General features: G+C 40.4%; 1 protein-coding gene and 1 long non-coding RNA gene across 10 annotated transcripts; one reads left to right on the plus strand and one right to left on the minus strand.

Moving 5' to 3' along the window:
* The first annotated feature begins 100 nt into the window (after nt 1–100).
* On the plus strand, nt 101–20,384 carry ACC (acetyl-CoA carboxylase). Of its 9 annotated transcripts, none has more exons than XM_018032941.2 (12): nt 126–291; nt 3,653–3,772; nt 4,616–4,819; nt 6,558–6,831; nt 12,068–12,188; nt 12,868–13,198; nt 13,280–13,577; nt 13,691–13,904; nt 13,982–18,595; nt 18,708–18,987; nt 19,064–19,344; nt 19,414–20,384. In XM_018032941.2, the coding sequence occupies exons 1-12, from the start codon at nt 252–254 to the stop codon at nt 20,026–20,028; spliced, it is 7,392 nt and encodes a 2,463-aa protein (XP_017888430.1). In that variant the 5' UTR covers nt 126–251; the 3' UTR covers nt 20,029–20,384. The 9 variants fall into 9 exon arrangements, with proteins under 9 accessions (XP_026673604.1, XP_017888430.1, XP_026673586.1 ...); XM_026817785.1 differs by having other exon boundaries at nt 3,653–3,739; XM_026817790.1 differs by lacking the exon at nt 4,616–4,819.
* Nucleotides 302–4,628, minus strand: LOC113464978 (uncharacterized). The gene is made up of 3 exons (XR_003389821.1): nt 4,471–4,628; nt 3,080–3,489; nt 302–2,719 (listed from the first exon to the last, which is right to left on the minus strand). It is a non-coding gene; the product is annotated as an uncharacterized LOC113464978 (long non-coding RNA).
* Nucleotides 20,385–20,507: the final 123 nt, after the last annotated feature.

A 20,507-nucleotide genomic window follows, 5' to 3' on the forward strand; every position in this document is an offset into this window, starting at 1 on the left:
GTGGTGGGGTGTCGGTGTCAGTGTCGGTATACGAATTCTTCATGTTGCGCCATGGTGTACGTGCCTTAGCGGAAGTTAAAAATCCATGTTTAAAAGGTGACAATAGTTTCTTACACCGTGATTGAGTACGTTCAATGATTACCGAACTATAATCAGTCAGTACCAGTGCCGTGTAACGTTTTTTCGTGACAAATCGTGAGGAAAAGCATATCGAATGACAGAACACGAAGGGACAGGGGAACCTAACCTCAATGAGGAACGTGCAGCACCGCCGCGTAAAATTCGTCACCGGTAAGTGTACAGTTTTACTGTTCTTACGGCGATTCTAGATCTGATTAATTAGTAATCGAGAAATTACGCAAGAATTTTCCATATACAATTACGTTAAAGAGTCACAGTCGGTATACATCGGTTGGTGACGCGTGTTACTTGGTTACACCGCACGCTTTGTACAGGCCAATCGAAATACGGTATGCGTCGCCTGACACTGCAATTGACCAATCAGACTGGCTCTGTCAATTTTTTGATTGCCTTGCGTGAAAATCCATAGAGTTTGCCACCGCTAAATATACATAAATAATTAGAATACGGGCTGAGGAAAACTCAATCGTTTTCCAACGTAATATTTCCGTACCGCTAATGCGTTTTTATTAGATAAAGGGTGCACTCCCGCCTGTCTACGTAGTGCTTCACGAAGTCAAAATTACGTTAATAGCTGACACGATTCCATTGATGACAAATCAATTTATTTATAAATTAATACTCCTTCGGCTTAATTAGGTCGCCAGTTTTTTTACCTATTTCATTACTTTCCCTTATATCTGTTCGTGTTTTCTAACTTTGCTGATATTATTATTATTCGAACAAACATAAGACGTTTGTAGTGACCTGCTTGTAACTACATAAATATTACTGTGCATGTTAATTTACGATAAATAAAAAAATCCGAAGGATATAGAATTTCGATAAACGATTGCACTCAATAGTTCTAACATTAAAGTAGCTTGGTGTATACTTCACGATCCTATACGTTATCGATCTGAAAGCGCATGAAATTACATACGACGAATACGGAGAATTTGTATTATCCCGGAAATTTACTTGATATATGTCAGCATATAATAAATTACGTCATTAATTATACAATAATCGATACCGTATTTATCAATGACTGATATTGCGAGTCGTGCAATTTTTTAGATTGATCAACTCACGTGACAAATCAACCAGGATAAGTTTTAGTCGTTGAATTTTTTAGATTATTTTTATAGATTTAAATGCCACTTCCACTTTAATCCAGTGATATCAGTTGTAATGATTAAATGTTTTGGCAATTATCAAAAATGTTCAGGAACGTAATAGTGACGTTATTTATTAGAACTTGTAGATAATAAATGGTTATAGTTTGCTAGATATTTTGTCGAATACTTGCAATTATTGTAGGTCATTATTCGACTCGTGGTTCCAATCTTATCGATAAACGGTTATATATATATGTATACTCTTAATTACAGTACAGTACATTATTATCGTAAATTCACTTCGTACAATCGTACGTAAACGAATTTCGAAACAGCCAAAGTTCTTTCGGAAAGCTTTTATTATTAATGAAAAGAGTCCACTTATTTATGTAATCAGTAATAAACTGAGTAAAAACATGTATATACGTTCGCATTGAAAGACATCTTGTAGCCTCAACACCAAGATATAATTAACATAAATTATATAACAAATTGTACTTAAGTATTATATTTCGCTATTTTCACTGTCACTCAATGTCTCTTACACTTCGAAAAAAATGAAAGCGGGAAGGTCAGTGAAGAAAAATATAATTTATCTCGTTACATAAGTCTAAAAGTTATCATATTACATAACTCTGTTTTCAGTTCTATTACTAGAAATAATTATACATATTTATATGCATATTTAATTTTTCTAACATCTGGGGAAAATGGTAACTACTCGATCATTTTTGTGCATGTAATTTAATTTTATCAGATCATAGAATTTGGTTTTGAATAACACAAAGAAATTGGGGAACACAGTGCGTATGACGATCAAAAGAAATCATAACAATTGGGACACTTGGGTCGAATTCACGCTCGGGTTTATCACGATGAGCCTCATTAGATACATGGTTTACACATGTATCGTTGATAACGAAGTAACCACGTTACTGGCCGGTTCTCGATTCGTGATTCAATATCGTACGATTCTTCGTCAAAATCACGGATCGAGCACGCGGTCAAGTACGACATCGTTCTTTCCTAGATTACACGCGATTATCGCCGAGGCATCCCTCCTTACGACTGATAAACAGATAACTTTTCTATAATTAAATTTTACTTTACACGGGAAGTTTTTTATTAGTGAGCACTCATTTGAGGAATAGTGACATAAAATAATGCGCCGCGTTTTTTAAAATTCGAAATTCGATATTTTCTAATCGTAAAAGACATGATTGTTCTTGAGAATATCTAAACACTCGAATTGACATTGTACTAAATTGAATGAGCATAGGAATTTCTAAAAATGTTTATACAATGTAAATATTGTTCATTGCATAATGAAACATGGCCGTCGTACGACATCCATACATACCTGGATTACGAGCTTCTCTATAGTTATAGTCACACGTGTGGACGTCAGAATGTGTGAATAAACGATACCTACATTGCGTCTTTTCTTCTTGCGGTAATGTCCACATCTTAGCAGCTCACTGCGAAGCCAGGAACATAATTATAGCGATTGGAATTCATTAAGGGAACGACGTCAATATCGTTCAGAATCAAGAAACGGTTCGAATCGAATGAGATATTACGATCACCGTCCTTCAAGAAGAATCGAAGCACGAAAATGGCTCACAAATAAAATTACTTGGAAACTAACGGTGACGATAGAAGCGAGGACAAGAATAAGCATTCTGACCCAATAAAAGGACCAACGGCAACGAAAATTTGATCAGTCTTACAAATGAAGCCGATACAAAATACTTCACCGATCGAACAGTACAAAGCATAATACGCGAGAGGAAGTAACCATTCCTCGTTGAAACGTGTTTGAGGAACGAGTATCATACCTGTACAGTAGAGAAAGAAATGTCGAAAGAAACGTTGACAGTAGTGGTCTGCGGTACTTAGCTCCACGCGCGGTAGAAAAGTTCCGATGAAATCGGTCGCGAGGCTCGCTGGAAGTTCAGTGAAAACGAATACAATGTCGTCGATGTCCGACGACCCCTGAACTTAGCCGTCCGGTCTTTTTTTTGTCTCTCTTCGTATCATTCGCAAGTACACTGTGTTACGGGGTCCGCGTTCCGATTTCCTCTCCTCGTGTGCGGCGGGCGGCGCGTGTTCACTAAAAGTGACGCGGTATGAGCGGGAACAGAGCCGCGTGTACGCCGCACAGTGTCTCGTCGTCGCCGAGTCAAGCGACAAAGTAGTAACAGAACCGCGACGATGATGAGGGATCGTCGTTCGTGATAGCGCGATCCTGCCAAGAAAAGCATAAAACGAAAGTCGCGAGTGTGTTTTTAAAAAGATTTATATAACAACGTTTAAAGGGGAACTCGAGAAGGGTGTTCGAACCAATTGAACGCCACGTGATTCCACTTTTCACACCTTTTTATCTTTTGTCCTGTTGTGAAAATTTTAAGGGCAAGGGGAGGCTGCCGGGGACACAGAAAAGAGTGAAGAGAACTCTGATCGAAGGACGCGGACATCCACGGAACGAGCTGCGTTTGGTATGCTTCGGGGCCTTCTGGATACATTTTTCGGTACATTGATAGTTTCCTGAATCGTTGGAATCTATTACCCCGCGACGGACACTTCACAGGATCTGATACGAAACGTTTGCAATTTCTGATGTTCCGACGTTGATGAAAGTTCATTGGTATTGAGTGAAGGATCTATCAGTGTTAACAAAGTTTTTAAAACGCTTCTCGTATACTTTTCGTTCTCGAATCGAAGGGCCAAAGTTGGAATATACTGATAGTGAAAGTCATACGGAAGGCGCCTGGTTTGAAAGTACTAAACAGTATAAAAACTGTCTATACAGGAACATAATATCATGTATCGGTTGTACATATTACGTAATTACCAGATTCCAGAATTTTATGTATGTGCAGTGATGTAATATCGATGGTATGACCGGAAATAGAAGGAACAGAATCTTATTTTTCTATGATAGCGAGATTGTACAAAATGCATCTGAGAGGTCTTTTCTTAATGAATGAACTTTTATCACACTCTTTCGTCGTATTATCGGAGCAAACGATTCGAACTGTGTCCTGCATGTGTTCTTCCTGAAGCGTTCTAACAAACCCTATCGTGAAGTCTATTCGAACCCATTCTACCCTTTCAATTCGAATTATGCCGCGCCACTAAAATTTACAAATATCTCACTATTTTTTTCTTTTATGTCCCTTGTGCCACAATTATATCAGATGTTCAAAGTTCACGTAATATTCCATACCAGAGCCAACTAGAATGCTTCGGACCGTTTCCTTATCGTATCGTCACGGACTCGTGCCTAACTCTCTCGAATCACTAATTACACTAACCGGAACACATGGGGGTGGAACGAACAAACTGCTTGATCCTCCGAATTAAATTTCAAGGTCTCGATCAAGAATCACAAAGCGACCCCCGAAGCGTTCCTTCCGCTGCTCTTCTCTTTACCCATCTTCTTCTCGGCTTATCGTTCGCCGTGATAACACGCCGATACTTTCGTCTTGGACACATTTTCACGGATCGACCTGTGCAAGGGTGGTGGTCTGACATTTCTCGAGCATTTCGTTCCCTGTTCATTAGAGGAACCGACGGTGAGTAACAGCTGGTTTTTCGAATTTCGGCTCGTCATCGTTCTGTTCTGTGTACCCCCTGCTACCGATTCATCTTCATTGGTATTTCAATGCGTGGGATCGTGCCGATTAATCCTTTGTCATCTTATATTTCGACCCTAAGATTGTCATTTCTTCGTTCGAACTTCATAAACGACAAGTACAAAAGTTTCATACAGCGTAACTAATTTTCATTTCACGAGTTGCTAGCTAAATAACGAAGTTCTAATCTCTGTTGGACTTGAAAAAACACTGCCGTGTGCGAGTGTAATTATTATACTTGAATAATGTTTAGTCCATTTACTCACTGTGACGCGCCTGTTCACAAGTTTCTGGTCTTTATCAAGAAAATGCACTTATTTCATTATAAAATAAACGCTTTTTTACATTGGCAAAAACTCACTTTAACTCATAATGACTTTGATGCGTTTTAACTTTACAAACGACTTATTTTTAGTTCCTTTTTGTTCATTTCTGAAAGTATTGTTAAAACTTGTCAGCCATGTGCAGAGGTATGTTTACTAAACCTCTTCACTGGATGCAGAGAATCGCGTTGTTTCAAGTGTCATGTTTAAATGTACAGTTGTATTCATAAACCAGATTTGCAATATCTATGAATAGCGTTATCCGCGCTATGTTTTATAATGTTAGATGAACGTGAAACTGATAAAAAAGCAATATGAAGAACAGTTCATAAACTATTTAAATATGTGTATATGACTGTGATAAGAGAAAATATTGTAAAGGCAAATTATTTTCATGTAACTGCAAATGGCTTGGCTATCGCACAGTATGAACTTATTAGTTTCTTCCCCTCAATGTTTAACGTATCGACAATAATGCAAATTAATATTTTATACGGTCAGTAAACAGGTAAACGTGTTTGAAAATGTTTTGGAATTACGTTATTTTTAGAACCGGTCGTTTCTGAGAAACAATTTAATAAGTTCACGTAGCACGTGATCCTATTTATTTCTTTTCATTTCGTACGTCATAAACGCCGAGGAACATTGAGAATCTTAACAAATTTTTTACCTAGGTAAAGCATACTTTGCACACTGGTTAGCTAACATATAATATCTGAACTAATTGTATATAAATATGTTTCACGTATTACGCATTCATGATCACTGAATTGAAAACTAATAATTCTGATGCATTTCATAAAAATGTCATTCGCCTGCTTGTCTTTCCTTCCGTGTTGGGCTCGTTGAACACCGAAGTTGGCCGGTTAATCGAAATCGTTTCGTATGCAAATGGTAACTATGTCGAGTCCGAGCAAGGAAGGGTGGTTTTGGTGGATCTGGAAACTGCATGTGGCTTATTTGGCATGACTATTTACTCTTTTGGCTACAGTCACGAAACTGTTTAGAAGAACACAAGAATTGAGGGCCACTCTCCGTTAATTTTCTGAAACTAAATATTGGATCCTTTGGATTAAAAGCACCGTCGCTCGCAGTAATTATATAAATACTGAAACGATGTACAATAAATTATAAGTGGATTGCGATACATGTGAATATAAAGAATTAAAAGACAAATGATTAGCGAGTGGCCCTTAGTGCTAAAACCGGAAACGAAAGTTGCTATTAGGAGAACATTACCGCGCACTTGTAAATATCACGTAGCAACGACGTAAGACTCTAACGCACGAAGGACCATGGAAGTCTTATGTAAAGTAGCGGTCGATCTTGACACGAATGGGTCGGATCTTTTGAAGGTAGCGGCAACAGAGAGGCAGGCGACGAGCAGAAATCCGCAGACGAGAGTGAGACAGATCTCGCCGATTCCAAGGGTACCATGTCGGAAAATCCAGTCAGCTTCATCGTCGGGGATCCCGAGAGCGAAGCCAATGATTCTGTCAAGAATGAACTCAACGATCCTACCGAGCAATTGGAGGTGGACGATAGTTTCCCTTCCGGGGAACACGAAACCAATGGGTTGCTGCATCCGACTTACATGCCGGGCCTGGTCGAGCGTCGCAAACGGCTCAGGTGAATTTTTCTCCCGTTTTTTTTTTTTATTAATTTTCTTCAAAACCGTACATAGAGACTCAAACACAAGCGTTGAAAATTGATCGACTTAGATGTCGGATAGAAAATTTTGATCAGACAGAACTTCGTTTGGTAGTAACATGTTTTACAATGGTTTGGATATGATCGTCGCGTGAGAACGCGATTATTATTCGTTAACGTCCTGTGAAGTACATCTATTGTACCAAGAAAATAATTGCCCTTCACCGTGGCAATGATCTTCACACATACCATAGGACATGAATGGGAAGTTTTTGAATGCCACGGATAATCGAGAAACTGATACTCGTTTAGGAAGCTGGAATATTTACTACCTACGTGCATGCAGTTTACGTAATTGTCGATTATTGTTAGATTCTCGAAGTTACTGATTGATCGGACTCGTATTTTGTAACATGTTATAAGACATTTTTCTTATTTACGTGAGCAGCGCATTACGTACGTATATGGTCACCTTATTGACTTGCTGGAACCTCATATTGAATATTCACAAGCATTTCTGCTGGCATTGCGTGAATAATCATCCTTGGACACGAAACTTCTGATTTCTCATACTCACTACGTTTTACTACGTTTTCTGGACTCGCATTTTTCATCTTCATAAACGTTATCTTTCAATAAATTAATGTTGACAAAATATCGTCTATTCTGTGATAAAATTGATCACTTAAGAAATAGAAACTAATCACGTTATACACATTGTTGAATTTAATAAACATTAAGATTTCGCGTGAAATCTTGACTGATTACTTCTTGTCCGTGAATTTTGATAATATTATCTGAGAGAAAACATTAAAAATCATTCTCTAGAGGAGGCCATAAAAGAAAAATTATGTAACTACATAAAAAACTGTTAATTATCACTTTAGTTGTTAGATTGCATTAAGTACTGTCAATCGAGAAAAGTTTTTACGTCATTACAGAATCTTAATCAAAATTGAATATTTCTTATTGCTGAATGAATTACATTAAACAATGGAATCGAATGACTGCTCGTTTTGTGCTGTACTCTGTATTACATAACTCCCTCAAAGCAATGAACTTTCAACGCCACCGTTATTGGTTTGCCATAATTTTAACGTAATATTCTTATCCAGAGAGTTCAATAAAAAGAATAAAATGATTACATTACCCACAATATATCCATTGTTGAAATTTTTTAAAGAACTTGAATTGAGAATTACTGAACAATGATCTTTTATACATTTGCAAGGAATATGAATACAGAAAATATCCAAAGTAATGTAAATGCAGTTCTTACAATTATCACTGTCAATAACGTTGATCTCAAGATAAAATACATCGGAGTCGCAGCGAAGAAGACTTTGAACGTTGAACCGCACAACACTTACCATCGGTTTAAATTTCTAGTATGAACGGAGGCTCCGCACGGCGTAATACCAAATATGCAAATAAAACTCGTAATGCACGAGATTCTCGCTTGATGGATGGTTTAGTGTAACCTGAACTTCGTAATGTCGTTTGATTATGCAACTGCGATTAAGAGAAAAGTACGATGTCTCGAATTGGCTGTGTCATGTCTGAGTTTCATTTTTAGTACGACTACGGGATATTCTACTGAAAATCGTATTTCTTACAAATACATTTTGTTAAAGCAGTTCGATCTCCTTTAATTGAAGAAGGGTTTCGTTTCCGGCTGTAATTAGCAACAGTTAATTGTTTGAAATCGTTACACACGTTCTCGTATTACGGCGATTATTATTTCGACTTAAGTATCTGCAATAATCCCGGAGGTCGTATTCATTGCTATCTCTAAACACGAAAGATGCGTACGAGTTTCTTTAATGAAAGTTCGTCCCATGCACTGTGTACGTTTGTGACGTGCAATTTTCCTGTTACATACTTAACTACAGACGTTTCTATGTATACTCTTCAGTCTGTTAAGTAATCGTTTATTATTCGTCCGTTAATTTCGATCAGGAAGTGGCCTGTGCCGAATACAAACGCGTCTATGAAACGTCGTAGGATTTAATACACTCCTAAACAACTGACACAGTTCTCGAATCTCTTAGCCACGTTAATCCCACAATTTTTTCGTATAATTTCACGTGTCAAAAATTTCAGACTTTTATTATTTTATTTATTTATAATATCTTTAAATTATAGTATTTGTGTTTCGTTAATTAAAGTCAATTGTTCATTCTTAAAACTTATAAATACAGGTTTCAGAAACTGAGAGAATAAAAAGTTTAATGATATATGTCAGATTTAAAAAAAATTCGTTTACCTGGCTTACATCGGCGATTACGTCGCATCTGTTCGCAAGTCCTTCAGAATTTTTGCGATCACGTTAATCGGTGATCATCGAGCTAAGTTTAATCAAGGTAGGACGTTCGTGGAAATGATGAATTAAAAACTTGGTTGTTTTTTTTTGTCCTTACGAGTACGCTTCTTCCTAGAGTAGTGGCGTCGCGAAGGTAGGGGGACCATTGGAACGAATGAAAGGTGTACCGTCAGTGAGCACGAGTCTCCTAACGATGTTGGATGAAAGATTTTGATTCTCTTCGAAGATCTAGTGCGTCGTCTCATATTCCAGTGATGCGACAAAACATCATACGAAACTTGATTTCATAATTCCATAATTACTACCAAGGATCATCAATACTGTTGCACCGAAAGCTTGTGATACAATTGATAATCGAATCACGTCGTTGAACGTTTAATTATTTTGAAACTGGTTCACGATTTGTTTATCCAACTTTCTTCGTCGTGCTGCTAAACGTGAGTCATGGTATGTATTTCGCTTATGAAGCGAAATATGCGTGAAAGAATTCGAATGAAATGAGAATTGAAACGTTAATCGCTTGGCTCGGAAAGGAGGATTCACCTGCAAGGTGTGACTGCTACGTGTTCGGATGTCTATCGAATCAACGATCAAGGATCGGTGAGAATGATCAGTGCTAATCTCATTCTAACGTTAATGACACCGTCAGTGCGTCAAAGTTTTTTTCGTGTGAATCGCAGAGAATCTCGGACGCGCTTAAATAGCTGCGCACATGTGAGGAGAAATTCAAACGCTGAACAACGTTGATCGTGCGCTCGCGTGCAAGATCTCAAAGCTACGATAAGAAGATCGGTGAAAGCTGATTCGGTTGAATTTCTGCGGAAATATTCGCGCGTTGCGAACAGTTACTGTCTAAGCGATTTCAATGGAAGGACAGAAGGAACGACCATGATTGTCTCGCGAACCGGTATTTGATCCGGAAGCAAAATATCTGAAACCTTGGTCAGAGTCAACCGCGATTGTTGTTGAATCGCACGATGAAGCGAGTTAACGGAAACAGGAACGCAGGAGAAAACAGCGCGTCGCTTAAATGGTCGTAACCCGAAATCGAGAAAACCCAACGAAAGGTTTTCACGTAACGGTAAAATATACTGTACAATAACGTGTGATGAGGATCGCGTTTGGAAAGTCGTTAAGGAGTTTTGGAATTCCAATCGTCTGGTGTTTGATGCCACCCGTCCGGTTGGTGCATCATTCAGATGTCGTAATAAGAGTCTGTGGTTGAGGTGGTTCGATGGGAGGGACACACGAAAATGAGACGCGTGAAAAGATTCGTGTTGGCTCAAAGTACGGAAACGGATCCGATTTGGAAGAGCTCCGACAACCTGATCGCTGGTATATCGAAAATGAACGAGCAGCTTTCAACGGCACCAGTCGTATCAGCGAAAACGATGGAGCAACAGGAACAAGAACAAACCACGAACACTGGATTAACGTAATGCATTTTATTCTCTAAACGTTGTCAAATTAACATTTTATTTCTCTTTAAATTATGGTGGTCAAGGGGAAAGGCCAGGAACTTGTTTAATCAGTTTTCTAACAACGATTGTACAATTTGATAAACTTTAAAATAATTGAAATGTTCATCATAACATAATACAAATTCAAATATGTATGAAAATCTTAGAATAATCTTCTTGGAATACGAATGTAGAATGACAAATCACTGTGAGAGACAGCATAAATTAACACGTTGTTTTTTGAAGATGTTCTCTATTCATATATATGGATACGATGTTCCATCGAATTTCGTTGACGTACGATACTTTTCATTTCTGAAATGCATGACTAGCTCCTTGCGTGTGTGAAAGGTACCGTACACAACAGCGCAGCATTGTGACATTGAAACATGGACTTTGACTACCTGAAGAGCCAAGCTTGGTTCAATAAACTATGTTGTTTCAATTTATCGTTCTTAATTAAAACAGATAATAATAAGAAAATATAGAAATGCTATATATAAGTGCTCACAGATCTTACTTCGCGATAGGAAATGATAAATTATGGAGAATAATGATAACATCACGATATGCGATATTTAGTCACGATTAGACTGATAGAGAATCATAAAGCGTTTCCTTCGAATGTTAGTAATGAGCTAAGTCCACATTTGTTTATGCATTCATTATCAGTCTAGAATTTATTATTACTACTTTTTATTCTTAATAAACAAGAAAGTTGTACCTCAATTAAAAGAGATGTTGCCTTTATAATTAACCATGCCGAGAAAGTCTCATGATGTGACAAATTCCAAAGAAACTGACTCGACTAATGAGCATTTCCTCGTTTGACAATCATTACTCAAAACTTCTTTTAGAATCTGCGTTATTTTTAGCAATGAATGAAATTTAGGTATAACTATGAAGTCTAGTGTCTGCCTAATAATTTCTACTTCTGTGAATGCTGATTACACAGAATTAGAACCTGATCATTCGTAACGGAGTGTTTATATTATACAGGGGAAGAGCAATAACGTGTATGTAGAAATAAGGAAAACTATCTAGGCGGGATACGTAGAAGGTTCAGAAAGCGTTACGGAATTGCAGGAATGACATTGCGTGAGCCGCTTAAATTAACGGTTCATATACTTTCTCTGCTGTCATTCACATGTTCCCCGTTAACAGATGATAATGATCACCTTGAAGAATCCGGGGAAATACATTTGACCGATTTTTCATTAGGCACATGGGCCTCTTCAATTTCGAATAATTATTCGTAAAACCAGAATTGTTCAATGCTCAGGATTAAATTCTATTGAAAGAGCGATCACCGACTGTGTTTTGAGCCCCATTGGGCCCCATTCGCTGTCCCAACGATTACACGGCCACTGCTACTCTTTAGCAGTATTTTCTCAGTGGTGAATGTTAAAACTGATGTCGCCTGATTTTGTAGGCCCAGCATGTCGCAGGGCACGGTGATGATACAAGCATTAAATCGGCAAGAAAAGGACTTCACCGTTGCTACACCTGAGGAATTCGTTCACCGTTTCGGCGGTACCAAAGTTATTAACAAGGTAAACATGATTTTCATATATATTTAAAAATCGCATAAATACTTACACTTACAAAAAAGAACATGAGGTCATTCAACTTATATCAGAGTACGATGATTATTGATAAAAATATCTCACTTCTTAATGAACAATGATAATACTGATTATAATATTTCTCATAATATTTGTATTGTATTTGAGACATGTTAGAAGCTTATAAAGGAACAAATGCAAAAGGAGGTCATTCCTGTTTCGCTCGAGTAAGTCGCCTGACATTCACGCCGTATAGTTTCGTAACGGTCGCTGAACGATCTTTACACTTGACCCTGAATGACCTTGAAGGACCTTGAGCTGTAGGTTACCACACCTGTTTCATAATATCCCGACGTATACGTAATACTTGCCAAAAAACACATCTCGCTTAAACAAAAAACTTGTGTTATCTTTGAAGTCACCTTTGACATTTCAAGTTTATTTGTGCGAACAAATCAAGATCCGTTCACCTTAGAGAGAAGTTTTAATTTTTTTAATTCCATTCTGGAGGCTTCAAATAATATACAAATAATCTTAAATTACACCACTTCCGTAATCAGTTTTTATTAATTAATTCGTTCCTGTTGAAAAATCCGTAGAGCATCGACGATACTCTTCATTTCAAGTACTGAATTCACAATTATTAACTAAACACTACTGTTCGTAGGTGTTAATTGCCAATAACGGAATAGCAGCTGTAAAATGTATGCGTTCAATTCGGAGATGGTCGTACGAGATGTTTAAGAACGAACGCGCTGTGCGCTTCGTCGTAATGGTCACGCCAGAAGATTTGAAGGCGAACGCGGAATACATAAAAATGGCAGATCAATACGTGCCCGTACCCGGAGGAAGCAATAATAACAATTACGCAAACGTTGAACTGATCGTAGACATTGCTGTACGCACTCAGGTCCAGGCCGTGTGGGCGGGATGGGGTCACGCTTCCGAAAATCCGAAATTGCCAGAATTGCTTCATAAGAACAATATGTCTTTTATTGGTAATTTAATAAAAGTGATAACAAAATTTTGCTTAAATCAGCATAGGATTTTTCTTTATTAATTAAAGATTTTTACCGTAGGACCATCCGAGAGAGCGATGTGGGCCCTCGGGGATAAAATCGCTTCCAGCATTGTGGCACAAACCGCAGAAGTGCCAACTCTTCCGTGGTCAGGTTCGGAGTTGAAGGCACAGTACAGTGGAAAGAAGATAAAAATATCCTCGGAACTTTTCAAGAAAGGGTGCGTTTCGACGGTGGAGGAGTGTCTGGCGGCGGTGAATAAAATCGGCTTTCCCGTGATGGTGAAAGCCAGCGAAGGTGGTGGCGGTAAGGGTATCAGAAAGGTCGAAAATGCCGAAGAATTGCCTGCATTGTTCAGGTAAAGACAAGTCGTATTTATAGCTATTATGAACATTACTTATACACAATATCAAATGCAATACCAGAGAAAGTGATTAGAGATATGTTAAGAGACCTGAACTATTTTCTTAGGCAGGTACAAACTGAGATACCCGGTTCTCCGATATTCATCATGAAACTGGCGAAATGTGCTCGCCATTTGGAAGTTCAGTTACTCGCCGATAATTACGGAAACGCGATATCGTTGTTCGGACGTGATTGTTCTATCCAAAGAAGGCATCAAAAAATTATCGAAGAGGCGCCAGCTGTAATCGCAAAGCCTGAGGTCTTCGAGGAGATGGAAAAAGTAATTACAACTTTTAACAAGCCAGCGATAAAAATGTTTAATCGTTTCTTAAAATTGTGCATCTCGTTCTGCTGCAGGCCGCTGTCAGACTGGCCAAAATGGTTGGATATGTCAGCGCGGGTACCGTCGAGTATCTTTACGACACATCCGGACGTTACTACTTCTTGGAATTGAACCCGCGTCTTCAAGTGGAACATCCGTGTACGGAGATGGTGTCCGATGTTAACTTACCCGCGGCTCAACTTCAGATCGCCATGGGACTGCCGCTACATCATATTAAAGATATACGCCTTCTCTACGGTGAAAGTCCGTGGGGAGACAGTGCCATTGATTTCGACCAACCGCGTCACAAGCCTCAGCCGTGGGGACACGTAATAGCAGCAAGAATCACTAGTGAAAATCCTGATGAAGGTTTCAAACCGAGTTCGGGTACCGTGCAAGAACTGAATTTCCGTTCTTCGAAAAATGTTTGGGGTTACTTCTCAGTGGGTGCTTCCGGAGGTCTACACGAATTCGCAGACTCGCAGTTCGGTCATTGTTTCTCTTGGGGTGAGGATCGTCATCAGGCGAGAGAAAATTTGGTCATAGCTCTTAAGGAATTGAGCATCAGAGGTGACTTCAGAACCACCGTTGAATATCTGATCACGTTACTAGAAACCGAATGCTTTCAACAAAACAATATTGATACCGCTTGGCTGGATTTGTTGATCGCCGAACGCGTTCGAAGCGACAAACCAGATCTATTATTGGCCGTAACGTGCGGCGCGATTCATATCGCCGATAGATTCATCACAGCTGCTTTTGCTGGATTTCAAACAGCATTGGAAAAAGGGCAGATTCAAGCCAGCAATGACTTAGATAACGTAATTGACGTTGAACTCATTAACGACGGATACAAATACAAAGTTCAAGCTGCCAAGTCAGGCCCTAATAGCTATTTCCTTATTATGAACGGTTCCTATAAAGAGATTGACGTTCACCGATTATCGGACGGAGGATTGCTAGTGTCTTTGGACGGTGGCAGTTTCACGACATACATGAGAGAAGAAGTCGACCGCTACAGGATCGTTATTGGAAACCAGACATGCATCTTCGAGAAGGACAACGATCCGTCTTTGTTAAGATCTCCGTCAGCCGGAAAGTTGATCAACTTTTTAGTCGAAGACGGTGGCCATGTGAATGCCGGGCAAGCCTACGCGGAAATCGAAGTGATGAAAATGGTAATGACAGTGACTGCGAGCGAGGCTGGCAACGTTTCCTATATTAAAAGGCCCGGCGCCGTTCTCGAGGCTGGTACCTTGATCGCTACCTTGGAATTAGACGATCCGACGCTGGTAACAAAAGCGCAGGAGTACACTGGTCAATTCCTGGAGACCGTGGCACCGGCAATTTCCGAAAAATTGAATCATCTACACGCCAAATACAGAACCGCTTTGGAAGACACCCTGGGTGGATATTGTTTGCCAGATCCGTATCATATTCCTCGTGTACGCGAACTTCTAGAGAAGTTTATGAATTCCCTTCGCGATCCCACTTTGCCTTTGCTCGAACTTCAGGAGGTGATCGCGACGATATCTGGAAGAATCCCTGTCTCCGTTGAAAAGAAGATCAGGAAACTGATGTCGCTGTACGAAAGCAATATTACTTCCGTTTTAGCTCAGTTCCCTAGTCAACAAATCGCTGCTGTAATCGATGGACACGCAGGTTCACTTTCAAAGAGATCCGAACGCGACGTGTTCTTCCTAACTACTCAACCGATAGTGCAACTGGTACAAAGATACAGGAACGGAATACGTGGAAGAATGAAGACCGCCGTCCACGAACTTCTTCGCCAATACTACACCGTTGAGAGCCAGTTCCAACAAGGACATTACGACAAATGCGTTTCGGCTTTAATAGAACAGCACAAAGACGACTTGGCGACGGTTACGGCTATGATTTTCAGTCATAATCAAGTGACGAAGAAAAATGTTTTGGTTACCATGCTCATAGATCATCTGTGGGCGAACGAACCTGGTCTAACAGACGAATTATCGAGTACCCTGACGGAACTGACAAGCTTAAACCGCACGGAACACAGCCGCGTGGCGTTACGTGCTAGACAAGTTCTCATCGCTGCACACCAACCAGCTTATGAATTGAGACACAACCAAATGGAATCGATATTCTTATCAGCAGTAGACATGTACGGGCACGATTTCCATCCGGAAAACCTGCAGAAATTGATCCTTTCTGAAACATCGATTTTCGACATCCTACACGATTTCTTCTATCACTCTAATCGCACGGTGTGCAGTGCTGCGTTGGAGGTCTACGTGCGCAGAGCGTATATCAGTTACGATCTGACGTGTCTGCAACATTTGGAACTGTTTGGCGAAGTGCCGATTGTGCATTTCCAGTTTTTATTACCTAACAATCACCCCAATAGGCAGAATCAGTGTCAAGTGAATCATAGAACCGGAGCTATGGCAGCCTTCCACGACATGGATCAATTTGTCCGATACTCCGATGAGATTCTCGATCTTCTGGAGGACTTGTCTTCGGTTAATTCGGTTTCAGCCAAAGTTCTGGAGGCGGTGGACGCGGCTGGAAGCGAATCGAGGCATAGCACGTCTATAAACGTGTCCTTGAGTACCGCAGAGCCTGGTGCCGCAGTGGAGATCGGAGAACCCGCGGAACCGGTGCACATTTTGAGTATTGCCGTCCAAGAAAAGGAGAACAGTGACGATTCTAGCATGGCGAAGGTATATGGAGATTGGTGCGCTGCTAACAAGGACGAATTGATATCGCGAGGTATAAGGAGAGTCACGTTCGTTGCACTGAAGAAAAGGCAGTTCCCAAAATTCTTTACGTTCCGTCACAGAGACGGTTTCGTCGAGGATAAGATTTACAGACACCTCGAACCTGGTTGCGCTTTCCAACTGGAACTGAACAGAATGAGGACCTATTATCTCGAAGCGTTGCCGACGTCGAATCAAAAGATGCACCTTTACCTTGGTCAGGCGAAAGTTGCCAAGGGTCAACAAGTTACGGATTATCGTTTCTTTATTCGTTCTATTATAAGGCATTCCGACCTCATCACGAAAGAAGCTAGCTTCGATTATCTTCACAACGAAGGCGAACGTGTCCTGTTGGAAGCTATGGACGAATTAGAAGTCGCGTTTTCGCATCCGCTGGCGAAACGTACGGAGTGCAATCACATCTTCTTAAACTTCATACCCACGGTCATTATGGATCCGGCTAGAATAGAGGAAAGCGTTACCAGCATGATACTTAGGTATGGTCCGAGGTTGTGGAAGCTGCGAGTCCGTCAGGCTGAGATCAAGATGACGATTCGCCCGGCGCCCGGTAAATCAACTTCGATCTTACGTTTATGCATTGGTAACGACAGCGGGTACAGCATAGATTTGCATCTGTACACGGAAGCAACCGATCTAAAGACTGGCGTTATTCGTTTTGAGTCTTATCCGTCGGCGACGGCGAATGGTACCTGGAGGCCAGGACCTATGCACGGTCTACCAATTTCTACGCCGTATTTAACCAAAGATTATCTCCAAGCAAAGAGGTTCCAAGCGCAAAGTGCTGGCACCACGTACGCGTATGATCTTCCGGATATGTTCCGACAGCAAGCGGAAAAGCTGTGGTACAGTTACATTGAGGAAAGGCCAAATTGCGACATAAAGATCCCGAATCCCGTGATGGATAGCGTGGAATTGGTGTTAGAAGGTGACACTTTAGTAGAACAGAAACGTCTTCCTGGTGAAAACGATGTCGGTATGGTTGCTTGGAGGTTGAGGCTCTACACGCCGGAATATCCTGTATCTGGACGTGACATTATATTAATCGCGAACGACTTGACGCATTTAATTGGTTCCTTTGGCCCGAAGGAAGATCTCGTGTACTACAAAGCGTCAGAAAGAGCGCGACAACTTGGGATTCCTCGAATATACTTCTCAGCTAACTCTGGAGCTCGCATCGGTCTCGCGGAGGAGGTGAAAGCTCTATTCAGAATCTGTTGGGAGGACGAAAATGAGCCAGAAAAAGGATTTAGGTATATATACCTAACGCCGGACGATTACGCGCGTTTAGCACCGTTGAATTCAGTGAAAACTACATTGATCGAAGATAAGGGCGAATCTCGTTATAAAATTACCGATATCATCGGCAAAGAGGATGGTCTCGGTGTAGAGAATTTAAAATACGCCGGTATGATCGCCGGAGAAACCTCGAGGGCTTATGAGGAAATAGTGACGATCTCCATAGTCTCTTGCCGTGCAATCGGTATCGGTAGTTACATAGTCCGTCTAGGTCAAAGAGTTATACAAATAGAAAATTCCCACATCATTTTAACCGGCTACAGGGCACTGAACACTGTACTAGGTCGCGAGGTATACAGTAGCAATGATCAGTTGGGTGGTATACAGATCATGTATAATAATGGAGTGTCGCATGCTACCGATGTAAGAGATCTGGAAGGTGTCGAAACCGCTCTAAGGTGGTTGAGTTATTGTCCTAAATCCAGAGGCGCGCCTCTTCCTATATTGCCGTTACCGCTCCCCGATCCAATCGACAGGGAGATCGCTTATGTTCCTACGAAAACAGCTTACGATCCGAGGTGGATGCTCGATGGCAGGATACAGAACGGGACGAACTACTGGGAAAGCGGATTCTTCGATCGCGGCTCATGGCAGGTATGTTACATTTATTTATATTTGTTATTGTTAAAGTCTAGAGAATACATTTGACCGTCTTAGAAATACAGTCCATGAAATTGTCTTGTATTATTTAATCAATTGTTTGTAGGAAATAATGAGACCTTGGGCTCAGACTGTGGTCACCGGACGAGCCAGATTAGGTGGAATTCCTTGCGGCGTGATTGCAGTGGAAACCAGAACCGTCGAGTTGCATTTACCCGCTGACCCCGCTAATTTAGACTCGGAAGCTAAGACGATATCTCAGGCTGGACAAGTATGGTTCCCTGACAGTGCATACAAAACTGCTCAAGCTATTAAAGACTTCTCGCGGGAAGAACTACCACTTTTCATCTTCGCTAATTGGAGAGGATTCTCTGGTGGAATGAAAGGTTCTTCTCGATCTTTACTAATGCATTAGACTTTCTTTGCTGATTGCCAATCTTCAACGACACATTTCTTTCGCAGACATGTACGAACAAATTGTGAAATTCGGTGCCTACATCGTGGATGGGTTAAGGGAATACAGTAAACCTGTATTTATATACATTCCACCTAACGGAGAATTGAGAGGTGGTGCTTGGGCTGTCGTTGACCCCACGATAAATCCCCGCTACATGGAAATGTTTGCTGACAACACAAGCAGAGGTGGAGTTCTGGAGCCTAGTGGAATAGTAGAAATTAAGTTCAGACTTAAAGACGTACTGAAGACCATGTACAGGGTGGATAAAGTGCTTCTAGAACTGAAGGTCAGTTCGATTCACTAATGATGTTTTATCCTATGAGCATATGATAAATTTTTGGAATTATCATTCCAGGAAAAGTTATCCAATGCAAACTCACCCGAAGAAAAAACTGAAATTGAAAGTCAAATACGTAAGAGGGAGGAAATTCTAGAGCCCATGTATCACCAAGTCGCTGTACACTTCGCGGATCTTCACGATACACCGGAAAGAATGTTTGAGAAGAACAGCATTCACGATATTATTCCGTGGCGAACGGCACGCAGGCAACTTTATTGGCGACTTCGAAGAAGGCTTTTGGAGGACGAAATAATGGAGGATATCGTTTCGACCCAAAGAAATTTAGACACCAGACAAGTGAGCGCGATGTTACGTAGATGGTTCATAGAAGACAGAGGTGCCACTGAGTCGTATTTGTGGGATCAAGACGAGGCAGCGACGAATTGGTTGGAGAATCAACGGCAGGATGAGAACAGTGTTGTCTCACGTAACATTACTTGTGTAAAACGGGACGCGGTCATTTCTTGTGTAAAGGAAGCCCTCGAGACGTGTCCGGAACTGAGATTAGACGCGATCTTGGAGATCGTCCACAGGCTACAGCCGGGCGAGCGCGCGGAACTGCAAAGAACTTTATCACAGATAGAGAACACTACACAGGAACACCATAACGAGTTGAGTGCTTCGTCCTAATGTTTCCTCCGACAATTGAAACGAATCCCTTGTTTATCTGCGTACCTGGTGTATGTAGCTCCATTAGAATTAATTGTACAGACACTTGTTATTCTTGTTAATAGCAAATTGTGTACGGGAGTAGTATAATTTTTTGGAAAATTAATAATTGTTTCTATCAGTAGCGTTACTTGGATGATAGAAAACAAATGAACACACATTTTATTAATTAGAAGTTCAACAGTGATTATATCGAGTGTCAGACAGTATCACTGCCTACTCTCCTCGAAACTGTGACAAAACGCGACCTTTGTTTATAATAAGTGTAATCAACAATATAAAAATTATACTATATATATTTATTTTTAGAACAAAAAGGTTTGTTCATTGCGTTCACTTTTACCGAACAATTGTTAAATCCGAACATCGAGGTTTTCTATTTTTATCGGTAGAGAGAAAAAGAAACCAATAGGTAAGTTTTAAAGTATTACACTGCTATT

The sequence above is a fragment of the Ceratina calcarata genome, unplaced genomic scaffold (genome assembly GCF_001652005.2).
Source record: "Ceratina calcarata isolate Rehan_Ccalc_2016 unplaced genomic scaffold, ASM165200v1 scaffold140, whole genome shotgun sequence".
NCBI lineage: Eukaryota > Metazoa > Arthropoda > Insecta > Hymenoptera > Apidae > Ceratina > Ceratina calcarata.